Source organism: Stenella coeruleoalba, assembly GCF_951394435.1.
Source record: "Stenella coeruleoalba genome assembly, chromosome: 1".
NCBI classification, from domain to species: Eukaryota; Metazoa; Chordata; class Mammalia; order Artiodactyla; family Delphinidae; genus Stenella; species Stenella coeruleoalba.
In genome coordinates this window covers 106,055,311-106,075,972 of record NC_137169.1, presented here as the reverse complement: position 1 = coordinate 106,075,972, position 20,662 = coordinate 106,055,311, and the positions used below count along the sequence as shown (strand labels likewise).

Sequence of the window (20,662 nt, the reverse complement as noted above, 5' to 3'; positions counted from 1 at the left end):
TATCAAAAAGACAGAACCACATCAAAAAACAAAAACACTTTTTTTAATTACTGAAAAATATATATAACTCTATCCTTAAGCTTCTTTCCCTTTATTCTCCCATTAGGATATGTTGATGTCCTGTGTTCCCCACTGTGTGTGTGCATGTGTGTGTGTGTTCATATAATTCAACCATATTTTGAACAGGAGACTTCCTGATGGAGCCAAATGATTTCCCAAACCAAAGATCTATTTTTAAACATATTTTAAAGTAGTTCAAATAAGGCAATAGCTAAAAGCAGTTCAACTAAAGTGTAAACTGTAAAGGCAGGAGCTAGGCAAAGAAAAGGGATGCAACAGAGAGATGAGAAATGGACAAAGGACTTGTGGCTAAATAAGTTGTAAAAATATTCTCATAAAGGAGACTATATATAGTGATTGAAGCCCAGGCCTGAAGCCAGACTGCCAGGTGTACCTACCTGTCTTTTCACTTACTTGCAAGTAAGTAACAACTTGATAGTACTTACTTGAAAGTACAAGTACTTTTTCTTACTTGATAGTACTTTCTCCATGGGGTTGCCAAGAGGATTATATGTGTGCATTCCCAAAAGATATGATCCATTCCCATTGTATCTTTTGCACCATATAAGGTAAACCCTTGAGAAATAACCCATTGGCCTGGGAAGGATACTTTCGGGGTGAGGTCACTAAGTCAAAACCAGGTCAGTAAGTCAAAACCCAGTGCTGGAATTATTGGCATCACATCATCTTCAGCAAGGTTGACTCAGGGGGTAGTATAAGGTGCACAGAGATGCATGGCATCGGTTACAACCCAGCTCTTCCAGAACCCCTTACACCTGTCAAAATAGACTCCTGGGTTGAATAAGCCCTGATTCTGACCCAGTATATGAAATCCTATATCCATTACATTGGTCTTTGCTGAATGATTTGAAAATTTTGTTACATTTTAAAAGTGGATATTTTATGTTTGTAATCACACAGGTAGCTGTGTGAGGAAAGTTCTTTTTCACAGTATTTTTATTTTTTTGAAATTATCTGTTTGTGTATCAGTCTTCTCTACTAAACTATAAGCTCCTCTAAGTAGGAAACTTAATCCCCTCACTCCCCATTGTGCCCCAGCGCCCAGCTCAGTGCATGGGTATTTTAAAGTAAATTTCTTCCCGTAGCACGGAACCAAAGATCCGATTTGTGGGGTTGGGGGTTGGCTTGGAGAGGTGGACGAGGGCCCGGGATGTGTTCTGACAGATCTCCTGAAAGACATGTTCTCCGCTTAAGCTTTTCAGCAAGACTTGCTTCAGGGTTGTTGGTGACAGTTTCCCTTCACCAGTAGGAGTCTGTCACTGTAAGACAACACCAGGAAGTTAAAAGTGAATGGGAAGGGTGGGTGATGGAGATTCCGGCCCCTAGGGTCTCCCCTGAGAGTAGCTGAGAGTGCGAGCAACTGCAGGTGAAAAACAGAGAGGCCATAGGGTTAATTATTTCTGCCCAGAGCAGGTTTGGCCCACGTTTTCTCCCCTCTGTGGGGGTAATGGGCGCTGCTGAGTGGGCGGTGTGTTGGCTGAAAGGAGGTGGAGCTGAACAGCCCCTCCACATTGGCTATTGCTGCTGTTTGTACTTTGTTGTTTTACATTTCTTTGCAAAGAGCTGAAAGTGCAGTGCCCTCCAGATCGCAGCCGAAGGATCTGCCAGTGTTGGGGCAAAGGCAGCGAGGTCGGGCACCGCAGCAGAGCTCTCAGCTCTGGGTCTCAGCTCTGGGTCTTCCAGGCACAGGGCTCACTCATCCAAGGTGTAGTAGTTCCCGGTGGTCCACGAGGACACTGGAATCTGGGTTCCCCAAAGGCACCTGCTGCTGCAGAATTTATCTAAATGCTACATTCAAGCTCTTCTTTGAAAGGTGTTAACTGATGTGTGCTTTCTGTCTTTTGTCATCCTTTCTTTAGGACAGGTTACACTGACCCAGCCCGGTGAAGATCTCTGGAGACCATGACCAAGAAAAGAATTGCTGTGATTGGGGGAGGAGTGAGTGGGCTCACGTCTATCAAGTGCTGCCTGGAAGAAGGCTTGGAGCCCGTCTGCTTTGAAGGGACTGATGACATCGGAGGGCTGTGGAGGTTTCAGGTAAATCTTGTTCCTTAATGCTTGGAGCTCTCGCCAAGTATTGAACCATTGCATAAGATTTTACCTCGTGTCAGGAAGTATGATGGGCTTCACAGTGATTAAACCTGCCAGACTTCAACCTGCTGACCTCCTCCCAGCAGCCATCACCTCAGGTTCTATGCAGGTTCCTCTTTCCCTACGCTGGCAGCAAAATGGGACGCAGGTATCACTCGTTTTGTCCTTTACTGATGTCTGTGAAAATGGCACAGAGATCATTTTCATTTACAGATCTTCCTTGATTTACAATGAGGTTACATCTTGATAAGCCCATCGTAAATTGAAAATATCCTGTTACAAATGTGTTTAATACACCTAATCTACCTCACACCATAGCTGAGCCTAGCCTACCTTAAACGTGCTCAAAACACTTACGTTAGCCTACAGTCAGGCAAAATCATCTCACACAAAGCCTATTTTATAATAAAGTGTCGAATAGCTCATGTAATTTATTGAATGCTGTAGTGAACATGAAAAACAGAATGGTTGTTTGGGTGCAGAATGGTTGTAAGTCTATCAGTTGTTTACCCTCCTGATCCTTCCAGCTGACTGGAAGCTGCCACTGCCCAGCATCACCGGAGTATGTTACAAAATATCGCTAACCCAGGAAAAGATCAAAATTCAAAATTCGAAGTGTGGTTTCTATGGAATGTGTATCGCTTCTGAACCATTGTAAAGTCAAAAAATCACAAGTTGGGCACTGTCTGTAATGAGTTTTGCCGCTATCCAGAAAAGGGTAACAATCTTGGTAGGGGGGTGTAGCAGAATGGCAGGCATGTAAAGTGGTTGCTCTTGGTCTGCGTTCATCGGTAAGTGATCTAGAATACTGCTTACAACTCCTTCCAGGAATCCCCCTTTTCAATCTCTTCTAACCTTACTGTTTTTTTTTTCTTTTCTTTCTTACCTTCCTTCCTTCATTGCTTCCTTCCTTCTTTACTTTAAACAATTCTCTAATGATTCTAGTGCTTGAATAGGATATAAAATCTGGCTGCCTTCCTTGCTTTGCACTTTTCCTTCACTTGAGAAATCAAAGCAGTAGTCCCATCTTCAGAGAAGGGCAGAGGGCACCTGCAACTGGGTTTTCTTGTCCTTGCACAGACTCAGTTTTAAAGTTGAGTTGCTTTAATATGCACACCGAGTCCTGCAACTTGTTACTAACAGTTAAGGTATCTTCCTACTTAAATGATAGTTAAGCTTATTATATGTCAAAGAATATCACCCTCCTTAACTGATCTCCAAAGCAACATCCATTGGGTTTGCTTTTCAACTCACTTTTTAAGCCAGTGTTTTAAGTGTATTAAGGTGTCCAGATTTGTTTCATATTTCACAAAACGAACACGGTGCTGGCCAGCTACTTAAAAGTGGTTTCATTCGTTCATAGCATTCCTTAGTAGAACAGCAGTACAGTTGTTTTGCATCTGGGCTCCGTCTTGGGGACTAACTCTATTTGACAATCGTCCCTATTCGGATCTAGGGTGGATACTCCTTAGCACACCATGCATGCCTCGGTCATAATCAGTCTTGGGCATGGCTGAAAAGACTGTTAATTAATATTTTGTAATAAATAGGAAATTTTACTTTTGAAATCCAGCCACAGCATGGTGTAGAGGTTAAGAGCACGTCTGGGTTCAAATCCTACTGTGACCTTGGGGAAAACCATTAACCCTCTCTGTACCTCTGTGTTGTCATCTTTAAGAAGGAGATAATATTGGCACCCACTTCATAGTTATTGTGGCGATTAAGTGAATGAATACTCATGTCATCACTAATAACAGTGGCACAATAATTGCTAAACATCAGTTATTATTCAGTTGGCCTAGAGTGTGGCCCACACATTTGGTGTCTGGTAAGCATCCTAGCCAGGTCTGGCAACTACTGACCAGGCATGAAATTAGTGAAGGGTCCACCATCCTACCTGATTATCAGGTTTTACTTCCAAAGTGGTTTAAACTTCCTCTCTGTTAAAGACCCAATTTGGAGTGTTTTCTGATTATACTCTTGGCAAAACTTCAGCACCTTATAAACTGCTTTCTTGAAAATAAATAAGCTATATTTCATCATAATGCTCTGACTGCTGTTAAGACAGACCACATCTGTGTCTATTACATTATATACAACATACATATATTTTACATATATTATAAAGGCACACACAAACACCACTATATTTCTAGAGCCACGGGGGATGCCTGGCATATATTAGGCACCAAATATATTTACATTTTATAAATGAATCCTAGAGAAGCAAAATATCTTGGGTGGCTGCTTAGAATGCTTGTGAAATAGAGACCTTCATTCTCACATATTCCACAGTTACACAGTTGTGGAGCCTAATTGCAGATTAAACATGTTTTACATGCTGATGCTGGTTTCCTCAAGAATTGCCTCAGATCTGCTTTTCTGTGACCCCCTTGCTTGTTATTTGGAGCCTTCCTCTCCCCCATCCTACCCCCCCTAAATTTTCTGTAATTCATTGGGGGTTTCATATATAGGATCGTCCCAAGCACTTTGGAATTCCACCATTGCTACCGGGTGTCCAGTAAGCCACTGGCAACTCAGGGCTTCCATTTTCTCTTTCTTGTAACAGGTCTCAGGGACTCAATATAAATTTCTTTCTTCTTGATCTCCTCATTAAAGTTAGACCAGACTGATGGTGAAAAGTCGGTAGAAATGTGAGACATATCACTTTAATTTTCACACTACAATATTACTTTATGAACGAAATAGCTTAAAATGATAAATCTCTTATGAAATGCTGAGGTTTTAATGAGCATGTATTGCTGGAAAATAATTTTTAATATTCTTTAGTCAATCTGAATTTTAAAAATCCTTAAAGCATACCAAAGCAGTGCTTCTCCAAATTTAACGTGCACATAAATCACTGGAGCTTTTGCTGAAGTGTACATTCCGATTCATTAATCTGGGGTGGTGCCAAGATTCTATATTTCAGGCAAAGCCCCAGGTGATGTTGATGCTGCTGATCTGATAACTACAGTTCACGTAGTGAGGTTCTAAAGTGTATATGTGATACAAAGGTACCATATGGATACAATATAATGTAAAATGAGGCATATTTAGTACATTTTAATTTAAAATATAAAATTAAGTAATAAACACCCTTAGATGAATGGGTGTTTTTAATTCTTAAATATATCAACCCCCCCCCAAAAAAATACAACTGAATGGATACAAAAATACTTAAAAGAGGGTAACTGTAGAGCAGTGGCTGTCAGCTTTGGCTGCAACGCTGAACAATCACTTGGGGAACTTTAACAAACTTTAACAAATACTGATACCAGTCCATCCAGATTCTGGTTTTATTGGCCTGAGTGCCAATAAAGCTCTCCACTAGCTATTTCTAATGTGCAGCCAACATGGAAACCTTTGCCCTTCAGCTTTTACCCCAGCTTTCCCAGGTGATTAATGAGGATGACATTGCATCTTTAAAACAAAATCGATAACAGTTCATTGAACAAACATTTCTGAAGCTCAGACTTTGTTAGATGGTGTGGAGATACAGAGTTATATAACCTCCTGCCACTGCCCTCAGGCATTCTGCAGTTTAGCTAAGGATGTATGGAGAAAGGACTTATGAGGTGGATGGGATAAACTCTGGTGCCCTGAGCTTTCCGGGGCCACCACATGACCTCTTACCAGCAGATCTCAACCTTGTCTACACATTAGACAAGAAGCAATTAAAACAGGGTCTCTGGGAGTAAGGACCAGGCATTAGTATTTTAGAGTTCCCCAGATAAGTCCAGTGTGAAGACAACGCTGAGAACAACAGTCCTAAGACAGCTTTTGTCCCACGGGATTCTGAGAGTCTGTCAAAGGAACAGAAGATCCACACTGTTCTCACACCTCCCACTGAAGGGGAGTCATTTTTCTCCTTTCTTCTGCCCTTACTATTGCCTCCAGTCCCTTCAGTTCCAATTACACTACCCTACGTCCCTTGTTCTCTAGTTTCTCATATGAACTTCCTACTCAATGCGAGTCATGTGCTTAGGCAGGAATCAAGATACATCTCTAGAGGGCAGATTATTCACTGATGGTAGGAAATACTAAAATGCAGAAGCAGAAGCTTCGTTTTCCACTCACTGACCCAGTACTGCTCTGCCCTCACTCTCTTTTATAAAGCAGTGAGTTGACAGTGATGAACCCTACGTAGGGTCCAATCAGGTGTTTAGAAGGGCTTGAAGGTTTTTGTTGACACACAATAACACTTTGTTGTCTTAGTTGCTTGAAAAAGAATACAAATATATGATTATTGTCACAGGGGTAAGATCTGTGATTCATTTAGCTCAGTCATTCCAACACACCTGCTGTGGAAAGCATGGGTCTACTCCTTGTACTAAACTTTGAACCCTTGGATAACAGGGACAGACTTGTATTTTTTAGCATTAATATAGTGTTTTTATTACAGAGGGACTTCAGAAATATCTACTGAAAGAATGAATGAAGTTGAATTTAAAAGTTAGGAATGTGTCTACCCTTGCCCCTCAAACATCTTGGTTCCAAAAGGACCCTACCGCTCATTAATTTAATTTTTTTTTAAAAAAACGTGCTATATACAAACAACATGTTTAAATAAACTTTGAATTTTGGAACTGTGTTAGATTTACAGAATCATTAGGAAGATAGTACAGAGTTCCCATATAACCCATGCCCAGATATTATTAACATCTTACATTAGTTTGATACATTTGTCCTAATTAATGAACCAGTACTGATACATTATTATAAATTGAAGTCCATGTTTTATTCAGATTTACTTAGTTTTTTTTCCTAATGGCCTTTTCCTGTTCCAGGTGTTCCCATCCAGAACACCACAATGCATGTAGTTGTCATGTCTCCTTAGGCTCCTCTTGGCTGTGACAATTTCTCAGACTTGTTTTTGATGACCCTGACAGTTTTGAGGATTACTGGTTAGGTATTTTATAGAATGTCCCTCAACTGGGATTTGCCTGATGTTTTCATCATGGTTAGACTGGAGTTATGAATTTTGGGGAGGAAGGCCTTAGAGGTAAAGTGCTATTCTTATCACATCATATCAATGGTACATACTATCAAACTTATCACAATTGATTGATGTTAACCTTGCCGACCTGGCTTGAGATGCTGTTTATCAGGGTTTGCCACTGTAAAGTTGTTCCTTTTTTTCTCCCTTGTCATACTATACTCTTTGCAAGAAAGTCACTATGCACAGTCCACACTTAAGGTCAAAGTTGGCTATTCTAAGCCTCTTTTCTTTCCACATAAATTTTAGAATCAGTTTGTCAATATCTACAAAATAGCTAGCTGCGATGTTGATTGGGATTGCGTTGAATCTACAAATCAAGTTGGGAAGACTGACATCTTAACAATACTGAGTCTTCCAATCTATGAGCACAGCATATCTTTCCATTTATTTATATCTTTGATTTCCTTCTTCTGTGTTTTATGGTATCTGCATATAAGTCTCATACATATTTTGTTAGATTTTTCCTAAGCACTTAATTTGGGGGGTGTTATTATAAATGGTACTGTATTTCAAAGTCCAAGTTTTCATTTCTGGTATATAGGAAAGTAAGTGACTTTTGTATATTAACCTTGTATCCTGCAACACTGCTATAATTGCTTATTAGTTTCAGGAATTTTTTTTTTAATTCTTTGGGATTTTCTACCTAGACAGTCATATCATCTGTGAATAAAAATCATTTTATTTATTCCTTCCAAGGCTGTATACTTTTATTTCCATTTCTTATCTTATTACATTAGTTAGCATTTCTAGTACAGTGTTGAATAGAAGTGGTAAGAGAGGCTGTCCTTAACTTGTTCTCAATTTTATGGGGAAATTGTCCATTTTCTCGCTATGAAGTATGCTGTTAGCTGCAAGTATTTTGTAGATGTTCTTTATCAAATTGAAGATATTTCCCTCTATTCCTAGTTTGCTGAAGGTTTTTAACATGAAGGTGTAGTATAAACAACATTTCTACAAAAATAAAAGAAAAAATCATACCTCCTTAATAAATCAATTTGTTTTTCCTACTTTCAAGTTTTATTGATTTAAAATAAATAAAATATACTCATATAACAGGGGAGACATTATACAATGTGTAATTATATAAATATGGGTAGACATAGGTACACAGTTGCCCTAGGCATACATAATATTATATACTCAGTGATTAGAATGTGACTTGCATTTTGTCATATTACTTTTTCCAGTTAAAGTTATATCATAGGCCATTTTCAATGTTTCTACACAGATTTCAAAATAATAGTTTTAAGTATCTCCAAATTCAATCTCTATAATTCACTCATTAATTCATTTCAAAGCATTTATTAAGCATCCACTATATATGAGGTACTGTTTTGATGATAGAGCTACAAAAAATAAGACACAAATCCTACTTTTGGGTACCTCATAGTCATGAAAACAAATGCAGAATATCACGTGTTCTAAGTTGCCTTGATGGCAATATGAGCGGAGAGCTTTGGCAGCTTGGAGGTTGAATGGGGCATTTAACTCAGTGGAGAGAACAAGAAATATTTCTCCAAAGAAGTGACATTTGATGTGACTCTTGAATGATAGATAGGAATTTTCCAAATGAAGAAGCTGTACTGTAGTGTTACAAAAGTTTGAAGTTGTGAAAGAGTCTGGAATGTTTCAACAAAAATTTAATGACTCAGAAGCTTGAAATTAACTGAGGAGAGCACTAAGTGAAGATAAAAAGGTAGATTGGGATAGATTGTGAAATATGCTGAGTTTCAAAATAAGAAATTTGCTTTTCCAAATGGAATCAGTTGAAGCCCATTAAGCAGTGGGGTGACAGGATCTGCTTTGAATTTAGCAGGATACTTAAGGAGTGGTGTGGAAGGTAAATTCTTCATCATATTGAGATACCATAATTTTCTAAACCCTCTTCCTATTGGGGGAGGGGGGCATTTTAAGTGGTTTCTAATTAATAGATATTTTAAATACTATAAAATGAATATCTCTATGCATTTGGTTTTATATTATTTTCAATTTTCCTTACAACAAATTTTTGTGAATAAGATTAAAATATCTTATTCAACTGTTTTAAATGAACTTTGATGTATTTCATTAGTTTGTTATGCATTATGTAAATTTACTTCCTTTTTCTATATGCACCTTTCTCAATATAATTCAACATACATCTATTAAATATCTACTACGTGCTATTTATAATTTTATATGCTGTGGGAAAGAGCATGAATACAAGTAAAGGGGCCTACAATCTAGCTGGGGAGATAAGGAATAGACTCTAAGACATTATGGAGGTCTTTGAATCCTAAGCTGAAAAATATACACTAGAGAAAATGGGGCAGCATCCAAAATTTTAATTGGGGCAGAGATACAACCATACCCTAGAAAGAACACTTTGGTTGAAATAGGTAGGATAGATTGGAAGAGACTTGTAAAAACACCATTAGCAGCCAAAGGGAATGAGATCTTGAAGTATGGGGCAGAGAAATGGGAATGATCAATTCAGGATTCTGAAACTGAAAATTTCTTCTCTAAAAATGGGAGGAAAATCATCTCTAATGTGGGCAAAGCCAGTGAACCCTCTCCTTTGTGGCCATTCAATGTTCAGTAACATCCATATATCTTTTTCTGGAATAAAAAGAGAAGAGGGGGTCCAAGTTGGTTAAGGTAATTTTCCATAATCAAAACAATTTTTAAAAAATATAATAGAGTTGAAAAGTCATGGTTTGTGATATCTCAGTGACAGACTAATATAACAATCTGGGTAGATACTGCTTTATTTTATGTGATCACTACAACAACCCCATGAGGTAGTTAGTAGAAGTTTTTGAGGAAGCAAAGAAGTTAACCTTGCTGGGGAAAGAACAGTGAACTGGGGTTTGATATCAGCTAGAGCAATGCTTCTCTGCTTTCAGATGCATCTGAAACACTTGAGGATCTTGTTAAAAGGCAGATTCCGATTCAGTAGGTCTGGGATGGGGCCTAAGATTCTGCATTTCTAACAATCTTCCAAGTGATGCCCCTGCTGCTAGTCCACAGATGCTACTTTAGGTAGCAAGGATCTGGAGCAGTGGTTCTCAAAATTACAGTGAATTTTGTTGGGCATTAAATGGTTCTGAGACCAATTCCAATGTGTGTGTGCGTGGTCCCCAGACACCAGCAAACAATTCTCAAACACTAACAGGATGTCCAAGGATTCAACTCAATTCTGATGCCTATCTAACCAGAGACAGTGTCAGATTCCACAGATCGAGGGCTCAGTTCCTCAACCCCACTTTAGACACCAGTCATAAGTCCTGGTTATTACCTGGGCTTCTGACCAACCAGCTACAGATTGGAGGTTGAGGTTCCAATGACCCCTTCCTTGGATTTGGACTTCAGATGCCAGTCTCACGTCCAGGTTGTTTTTTACCTATACTTCTGACCAACTGACTATAAATCAGAAATTCCCATGATCACCCCCATCCCCACCCCTTGGTTTGATTAATTTGCTCACAGAACACAGGAAAACCATTTACTCACTAGGTTACCGGTTTGTTGTAAAAGAATATAATTTAGGAACAGGCAAATGAAAGACATACATAGGGAAAAGGACACTGAGCTTCCATGCCGTCTCCAGGCACACCGCTCTCCCCTAATCTCTTTGGTTCACCAACCTGGAAGCTCCCTGAACCCCACTCTTTTAGGTTATTATAGAGGCTTCATGACATAGGCATGATTGATGATATCACTGGGCATTGGTTATTGATTCAACTTCCAGGCCCTGTCCCCGCCCCAGAGATCAGGGGATAGGCAACTGAAAGTTACAACCCTCTAATTACAGGGTTTGCTCCATTGGTAACCAGCCCCCATCCTTAGTTGCTTTCTAAAAGTCAGCATATTAACATAACAAAGGGTACTTTTCATCATTCTCAACACTTCGGAAATTAGGAGAGTTTTGGGAGCTCTGAGCTAGGAACTGTGGAGAAAGACCAAATATATATGAGAAATATATTTTGACCATCTGGATGACCAAATATATATTTCCTATAAATCACAATATTGCAGGCATTTAGCTTATTTCATTTTTATGTTATAAATAATGCTATCATTAACATCCTTTAACATAAATCTTTGTCTACAATGCTGAATCTTTCTTTAAAAGGCTAAGTTGCAAGGATTTCATATTCTTGTCACATTGCTGTCCAGAAAACATTGTACTAAGATCTCATTTCACCTCATTTTTGCTAACACTGAGTAATTGTCTTTTAATTTAGTAAAAACGAGGTAAAATGAGAACACATAGTGGACAGGATGTAAGTTAGTACAGTGTTTCCTGGAGAACAATGTGGCAAGCGTATGAAACTTTTGAAACTTCCCTAGGCTTTGAAATATATATACTATTTAAAAGACTATTACTCAGATGGGCAGTCTCACTTGGAGTCTTATGTCATGGCAATCAGGTGACAGCTGGGACTGGACGTGTGCTATGACCCCTCTGCTCACATATTTAGAACGTCAGCTGGGATAACTAGACCTTCTGGGGGCTGGCTGCACATCTCTCTATCCCAAACATGCTCTTCATGTGGCTAGCTCAGGCTTCCTCACAGGATGGTGGTCTCAGGGTAGCTGGACTTCTTACGTGGCTGCTGACTTCCACCAGAGCAAGCTTTCTAAGAGACCCAGACAGAAGCTGCAAGACTACCTATCACTTAGTCTTGGAAGCCATTCAGTATCATTCCAACTGCATGCTGTTGGTCAAAAGCAAGTCATAAAGACAACTTAGATTCAAGGGGAAGAGACTGCACGAGGGCACAAATACTGGGAGATGTGAAGGGTTGTGGGGAGGGGACTTTTTTTTAATTGGCATTTCTTTCAGAAAACTTTTTCAAATGTTTGTTGGCTGTTTATAAACCATGACCTTAATTCTCAAGTTGCTATGAATGCTTTTTATTTACTGCAGGAAGAACCTGAAGAAGGAAGGGCCAGTATTTACAAGTCAGTGATCATCAACACTTCTAAGGAGATGATGTGCTTCAGTGACTATCCCGTCCCAGATCACTATCCTAACTTCATGCATAACTCCCAGATCCTGGAGTATTTCAGGATGTATGCCAAAGAATTTGACCTTCTAAAGTACATTCGGTTTAAGGTAGGGAATTTTGTGGGTATCTCTGTGTTCGGAGTTTCAAGTAAATGAATAACTGTTCTCATTTACCACTGCTTATGTATAGATTGGTTTGATATGCTCATGTATCTATCCTATCCAGACAGATTCTACTCTATGTCTTCTCTATGTCTGAAAATATTCATGGAAAGGTCCCTCTTCTATGTATTTTGACTGCAGATCCAGGAAGCCACCTTCATTTCATTGCCTTCATTCTATATCATTTGATTACAATAAAACAATGAGGGGAACTGACAGGCATGGGAACTTCAAAACCTTCTGTTTCCACAACTTGCTGCTTAGCCCTTTTATACTTTCTGAAGTACTTTCCAGTGCATTATTTATGTGATCACAACAACCCAGTGAAGTAGGTATTGAAAAGTTATGAGGGAACAAATAAGTTAACTCTGGTGTAGAGGGAGGAACACTGAATTGGGAAGCAAAAACTTGAGTTCTAGTCTTTGCTCTACCACTAATCAACTTGTGACTTCAGACAAGTAAGTTCCTCAATGCCGATGTGTCTTAAGTTTATTTGTAAAACAAGATTATTGTACTAGATCACTTCACTGGTTCCTTCCTGCTGTAAAGTCTTCTGTGATATTCCTATCATTCTAAACCATGACCATAAAAGAATCAATACTTCTGACAGCTGGCAAAAAGCCCAAATCTTCTACCTTCTGATCATTCTACTAAATCATGCCTTTTTCTGTTTAATGACAAAATTAAAATGGCAATATCCAGTGACGACTTCCAAAGTCAGTCATTTACAGCCTAGTGGTCCTTCTCTTCACTTCTTTAAACATTTATTGTGTTTAAACACTTTAAACAAACAGGTTCGTTACCATACTAAGCAGTGAAGACAGAAAAACAAAAAAAAAAAACCAGTGATTTCACAGTCTAGTTAAGGAGATAGAAAAATGAAGAGAAATTTCATTGTAAACATAATTATAAAAATAAAGAGTTAGAGTGATAAATGCCACTGAAATCTATACATTGCAGCTCAGAGGAGGGACACAGCCCATCAGGGCATGAGGCATCAGACACCAGGGAAGTTTTCTTAGAGGAGATAATACCAAGCTAAATGTTGAAGGGTGAGTTTCTCCAAATGAAGAAAGAGTAAAAGGATTATTCAGGCAGAAGCACCAGCCTGTGTAAAAGTAAGAACATGATAGAGAGGAACTATAAGTAGTATACGATGTCTCAGGTATACAAGAGGGGTATCTCTGTTAGTCAACCAAGACATTATGGCATAAACCCTAGAAGCACAGGAACACATTCTTAATGTTTCCTTAACCTGGGTAGAGTAACCTATATTTATTATTATTTTTTAAAGCTAAAAATTGTGCCACTGACTATCCCATCTCACACCTTCTTTCTTTATAGTTACTTGTAAAATGGGCATTTATGGGAGTCAGAGGTTCATTTACATAAAATATGAGCCACTGAGATGTTTCTCTACTCTATTAGGAAAGGGAGCCCTCTAGCTCAGTCACAAGTTTAAGGCCAGACAGTGAGAACAGGACTTGCGGTAAGAAGGCATCAGAGGGTCTCAGGATGTCTGGAGGTATGGGGAGGAATAGGCATTTCGTGCATGGAGTGTCTCAGAAGCACAAGAGAAGCCCAAACTTTATTCAAGTATCACATTGCCCTAGGGTATGGTCCAGAGAACTAGTAATTTGCACTTTTCTAGAAGCAGTGGAGAGTGCAACATTAGTCTGCCAACTCTGTTTTATTTAGCTTGCTTCATGGAAGTTTTCTCACTCTGACCACAGCCCCAAACAAAAAAGTTCTGATTTGTGGAGTATGAAAATGAAATACCCCTGCATGAGGCCTGTTAGGCGGTAGCAGCCCTTTGTTTACCCTCTGCAAGGAGAGTCCTGTCAGGGAAGATGTCCACTATATGGGCTGTGGTTATAGTGCCCTGTGGCTACCCCTTTACTTTTCAGACCACTGTGTGCAGTGTGAAGAAGCAGCCTGATTTCTCCACTTCAGGCCAATGGGAGGTGGTCACGGTATCTGAAGGGAAAAAGGAGGTGAATGTCTTCGATGGAGTTATGGTTTGCACTGGCCATCACACCAATGCTCACTTACCCTTGGAAAGCTTCCCTGGTAAGTAGCCTACAAGGAAGGAAGACACTTGAACTATGCCTGTGACCTGATCCCTAAAGAATGGGAGGAATGTGGTCTGAGTGATTCCTATCTTGGGATGAAATAAAGCTTATCCTAATTCTGCATATTCTTCTGAAAAGTGATGGCGTAACTTGTATTAACGCTATTTAGGAGGTAGAGATACCAGTAATTTGGGGGACTAGAGGAAAATTAGAAGGCTCTATATTTAGTTTTACAATAATTTTAGTTTTTTAAGGATAAAAGTTGATCTGCATTAGATTGAATGAGGGAATTTTTCTTTTTTAATTTTTATTGGAGTACAGTTGATTTATAATGTTGTGTTAGTTTCTGCTGTACAGCAAAGTGAGTCAGTTATTCATATAAATATATCCACTCGTTTTTAGATTCTCTTCTCATATAGGTCATTACAGAGTACTGAGAAGAGTTCCCTGTGCTATACAGTAGGTATTTATCAGTTACCTATTTTATATATAGTAGTGTGTATATGTCAATCCCAGTCTACCAGTTAATCCCTCCCCCACACCTTTCCCTCCTGGTAACCATAAGTTTGTTTTCTACATCTGTGAGTCTATTTCTGTTTTTTAAATAAGTTCATTTGTACCATTTTTTTTAGATTCCACATATAAGCAATATCATATGATATTTGTCTTTCTCTGACTTACTTCACTCAGTATGACAATCTCTAGGTCCATCCATGTTGCTGCAAATGACAGTATTTTGTTCTTTTTTTATCGCTGAGTAATATTCCATTTTATATATTTACCATGTCTTCTTCAACCTGAATGAGGGCTTTTTTAGCAATTGAGGAAATATTGAGTTTCTAAGGAAGAAAATAAAGCTTAAAGAAAGAGCTTAATTAACAGTCTTTGACCTGGATTTTCATTCTTTGGGGAAAAAAGCACTCTATGTATACTTTAGAGTATATAAGAACATATGTACTCCAATTGGAATGGAAGTAGGTATTTACAGATGATGAAAAGAGGGGGTGGGGGATGGGCAAAATAGGTGAAGGGGATTAAGAGATAGAAGCTACCAGTTATAAAATAAAAGTCACAGGGTTGTAATATACAGCACAAGGAATATAGTCAAAAGACTGTAATATTATAATAACTTTGTATGTTGCATAATCTATATAAATATCAAGTTACTATGTTGTACATCAGAAACTGATATAATATTATGTCAACTATACTTCAATAAAAGAAAAATAAACAGGATGAAAAGACAAAAGAGAATGGAGGTTTTCTGAAGCTGTTTGGATTTGTGAGTCCACAGGTCCAAAATACTAACAGATCCTGAGTTAAGCAGACTACTTATGATAAGGAAATCACAAGGTTCCACTCTTAGGCTACGGGAAAAGGAAACAGGCAAAATATTCAGAAAGGCAACAGTGCACCTGAGTAAAAGCAGAACATATGGAGAATATATGCATAAACTCTACACACTGCAAAAAAGTGAATGATTTAACAAATTATATCAGATAAACCATCACCCAATAATTATTTTCCCTTCTCTTGTAGGAATTGAGAAGTTCAAAGGACAGTACTTCCATAGTCGAGATTATAAGAATTCAGAGAGTTTCACTGGAAAGAGAGTCCTTATAATTGGCATTGGGAATTCTGGAAGCGATCTGGCTGTGGAAATTAGCCACACAGCCAAGCAGGTTTGAATTAGTAAATTATTTACTTTGCTTCACCAAGGAAGCTGCAGGTGGACCCAGCAGAGTGTACGGATACCTGCACACAGCCCATCAGTGCCAATGGCAAATGCAGGGCTTGGTTTCACTGCCTCAGTTGGCAACATTATGATTGATGATGTGATGGAGCCAAGGTTACAAGTTAGATTCCCATCATTCACTTGGCCTCACACTAAGGAATTTGGACATGACCACAAACTGTGCTCATAATCTCACTCAGCTGTCTCTTCAGTGTGCTTCTGGCTCTGAAGAAGCCCAGGTGATTGCTGGGAGAGCTTGTTAGAATGCAGCATTCAGAGTGTGGATCACTTGTTGGCCAGTAGAAGTGATAATGCTCTTATCTGAAGGAAAGTGTACTCAGTCATTGAAAGCTTTTCACTAATAGGATGTTGGAGGAATTTTCCTCTTCACTCTTCATCACTTCCCGAATGGAAAAAAGAAGTCTAATCCTTCTAGAGACAACATGGGTATCAGTATGAAAAGCATCCACATTGTAGCACAGGCAAGCAGCTCTCCCCAGCCTTTGCATACAATTAGGTAACACAGAATAACATTCACACTAAAGCAATTTCTATGTCCTTGAGGTTTTTTGGTTTATTTGTTCTGTTTTTTGTATCATAGCTTTTGAACTGTGAAAAAAGTATCTTAATTATAAATTCCTAGAAAAAGACATCATTGATATATTTTGTTATTCACGTCTTTATTGAATCGTAACTTTGTTGGCAATAAGTAAATGCCTGATTGTTCTTCAGTAACTTTAATTAAGCTGTGCTTCTCCACAAATTGTTTTAAAATTATTATTTTTTTTAGGGTTGGCATTTATTTTAATTTATTTTTTAACATCTTTATTGGAGTATAATTGCTTTACAGTGGTGTGTTAGTTTCTGCTGTATAACAAAGTGAATCAGCTATACATATACATATATCCCCATAACTCCTCCCTCTTGTGTCTCCCTCCCTCCCACCCTCCCTATCCCACCCCAAATAGAAGTTTAATGCCACAACTTTGTGAAATGAACTTTACCCACAAACTCCATTCAATAACACTTCTTCTCAGATCTATCCCCATCTATCACCACAAAACTAATTTTATATATTACTCCATGAATTAATTCAACAAGCATTTATTAGGAAATAGGTATATAAACAATAAAGGGTATGGGTGCTATGATAAAAGAATGTACCAGGTATGTGGTGGGGACCGAAGGCATGAGCTTTCTTTAATACCATTGGCTTGTTAAATGGTCAGTTATAGAGGAGCTGGGCCTTACAAGCACTGAGGAATTGTAAATTGCCAAAGAACAAGGCAGGAAGAGCGGGTGGAGGTAAGGTGGTTGTGTCTGAGAAAGCTTTGTGACCTATGTATTATTGACACTATTTTATACATAGAGAACTTTTTAAATGAAGCTCTGAGCATTTATATTACTCATAACCTATATTTAAAAAGTTATACACACTGCACACAAAACCATTTGATTTCTAAGACTACACACAGGCTCTTTCAACGGTGACATGTAAAAGTGCTTATTTATGATAGCAGTTAAGGTCACCTTGGGTGAGAATGTATGTATGAAGTACATGATTATCCCTCTGTAGACAGGTCACCTTTTAACATGAGGGCTTAGACAAGAGACCATAAAACAATGTACTTATATAGCTTACAACCCTGGAAAATATCTCCAGCGAGTTTTATAATCTAGAGAAAGTGATGCTTTTGCCAGGTAGTTGAATACCAAACTTTTAGTACGTGGACTTTAGCCAGCAGATAACACAGAAAGACAGACCAGTTCCCTGTTGTGCTACTTGCAATCTTCAGTTTTTCCCTTAAATAAATGATGAAACATTACTTAAGCACAGACTTCAGAGTCAGTTAGACTTAGGTTGGAAATTCAGCTCTATCATTTAGTAGCTATATGATCTCAGGCAAGTTATTCATCCTCTCCATGCTTCTCATCCATAAAATGGACATAACAATACCTACTTCAAGAGGTTGTTGTATTGATCAAATAAAAATACAGATAAAGGACCTAGTACAGTGACTGACAGGTTACAATTCTCAATAAAAGGAAGTGATGCTGATGATAGGCTGGGGACTAAAGGATGTATATGCTCTACCTCCCACCTTGGAGAAAACACATTTGGAAAGATAAAAGATAAGAATATATAATATTAAATATCAGTATAGATGATACGTTTTTTCTAATACTGCAAACAATATCAAAGGCAAAAAAAAGACAGAAGATTTCAGATCAAATGATGTCCAGTTGCTTTCAGCTTTACAGTTGCATGATTTTAAATGAGTTGGACAGGTGACAAGTACTAGAGAAGTTCAGAAGATGGAGAGAAAGTTATCAGCCAGAACAGTCAGTGGTATCTTCATGGAGGAGGCAGACTTGATCTGGATCTGAAAAATGAATAGGCTTTGGAGAATGAAGGGGATAGGGGGCTTTTCAGGGAGGCATAATGACATTAAACAGAAATGCACTGGTGGTTGGGAGCAAGACATAGTCTTGGTCAGTGACTACACCAATTTAATTGTAAGCTTAGTGTTTGAGAAGAAAATGGCAGGAAATTTAAAAATATATATATTGCCAGGGAATAAAAAGCCAGACTAATGAGTTTGAAGTTCATCTTGAAGAAACTGGGTTCCCATTCCTTCAGAGAAATAAGTCAGAGAATGGCAAAAACAAACATTTTTTCCCCATGCCTCAGGTTTTCCTCAGCACCAGAAGAGGGGCTTGGATCTTCAATCGTGTCGGAGATTATGGATATCCTTTTGATGTGTTATTCTCTTCTCGATTTAAATATTTTATGAAGAAGATTTGTGGTCAAACATTAGCAAATATATTTTTGGAAAAAAAGATGAACCAAAGGTTTGATCATGAAATGTTTGGCCTGAAGCCTAAACACAGGTATGTTCCCAGGCTGGGAGGTGGGCAGTAACAGCCAAGGCAAAGAATAAGGACTGTTCACATAGGCTAATAGTAGGGTTACCTCTATGTTTACATTAAGCAAGTCCACAGAATCTGAGATTAGATTTCTACCTTTCCCCCACAGAAGTCCAAGATCTACTGGTCTGTAATTTTCAGGCTATAATTCTCCTTGGCATTAACCATTTTATCATTCCCCGAGGTACCAGTTCTTTTTACATGATGCCCAATAGCAACAACAAAATGGTAGTAGCGGGCAATGCATCATTCATTCATTCATTCATCCAACAAACAACTGAGCATCTGTTATGAGCCAAGCATTATACTGGCATGAGAATACTGAGACTAAAGACCTAATAGTAATAGTAATACTAATAACACTGTACCTTTTTGAGGACTTAATATAAGACAAGCACGGTTTTAAATGAGTTACACGCATTATCTCATTTAATCCTCACAACAGCCCTATAGGTTGGTACTATTTTGATCTCCATTTTGCAGATATAAAAACTGACACTTAGAGAACCTAATTTGCCCAAGATCACACAAGTAATAAATGACAGACTTGAGAAATGGATATTTCCTTTAATACTCTAACAAGAAGATAGACAATAGAATATGATAAAGAAATGCATGGAGTGCTATGAGAGTATGAAAGATAGGAGTTCTCACACAGCCTAGAAGGTAGACTGTGACAGCATTTCTAGAAGCTGATTTTAAATGCTGTTTTCCCCTCCAGCTTTTAATTTTTTTAATGTTTAGATTTACTTGCTATAAAATAGTAAGTACAATGAGCACCCATATACCCTTCACTTAGATTCACCTATTATTAACGGTTTACTATATTTGCTTTTTCCCTCTCCCTCTCTCTGGAGATAGATAGATACACACATATATAGCTTCCATATATACATACATATATTCATAAATTTTTTCTGAAACATTTGAGAGTAAGCTGCAGTCAATACCACACTTTACCCTACATTCTTTAGCATATATTGCCTAAGAAAAAGGGCATTCTTCTACATAAACATAATTATCACACTTAGTAAATTTAACATTGATAAAATACCATTATCTAATATAATGCATATTCAAATTTTCCAAATTGTTTCAATAATATTTGTAGCTTATTTATTTATTTGTTTGGCCACACTGCATTGCTTAAAGTTTGCAGTCCTAACACTGGAACGCCAGGGAATTTCCTGTAGCTTTTATAGTTTTAAATCCAGGGTCCTGTCAGGTATTACACCATTGTATTTAGTTGTCATACCTCTTTAATCTCTCTTAATCTGAAATAAATCTCCATTTTCTTGACATGGGTTTTTTTTTTTTAAGAATTCAAGCCATTTGTTTTGCAGAAAGTCTCTAAATTTGGACTTTCATAGCTGTTCTTCCTTTATTATATTTAGGTTAAACAATTTTGGTGTGAGTATCCATAGGTTATGTTGTGCCTTCTTGGAGGATCATATCAGGAGCCATATGATAGCAGTTTATTGCATATTAATGATGTAAAATTTGACAACTTGGATTAGGTGGTCTACCAGGTTTCTCTTTTGTAAAGATTTTTTTTCCTTTGAAACTAACCAGTGGGGTGATACTTAGAGACTGTGTTC

The 20,662-nt window shown here is 38.1% G+C and overlaps 1 protein-coding gene across 2 annotated transcripts in view; it reads left to right on the top strand.

The window, feature by feature from the left end:
* The first annotated feature begins 1,965 nt into the window (after window positions 1-1,965).
* The window catches only part of LOC307183449 (flavin-containing monooxygenase 5), a 37,973-nt gene continuing 19,276 nt past the window's right edge, over window positions 1,966-20,662 (top strand). For both annotated transcript variants that reach the window (XM_079915953.1, XM_079915952.1), the window contains exons 1-5: window positions 1,966-2,118; window positions 12,087-12,275; window positions 14,237-14,399; window positions 15,941-16,083; window positions 18,829-19,028. In XM_079915953.1, the coding sequence (XP_079772079.1) occupies window positions 1,984-2,118; window positions 12,087-12,275; window positions 14,237-14,399; window positions 15,941-16,083; window positions 18,829-19,028 (830 nt within the window). In that variant the 5' untranslated portion in view covers window positions 1,966-1,983. The remainder of the gene's footprint in view (window positions 2,119-12,086; window positions 12,276-14,236; window positions 14,400-15,940; window positions 16,084-18,828; window positions 19,029-20,662) is intronic.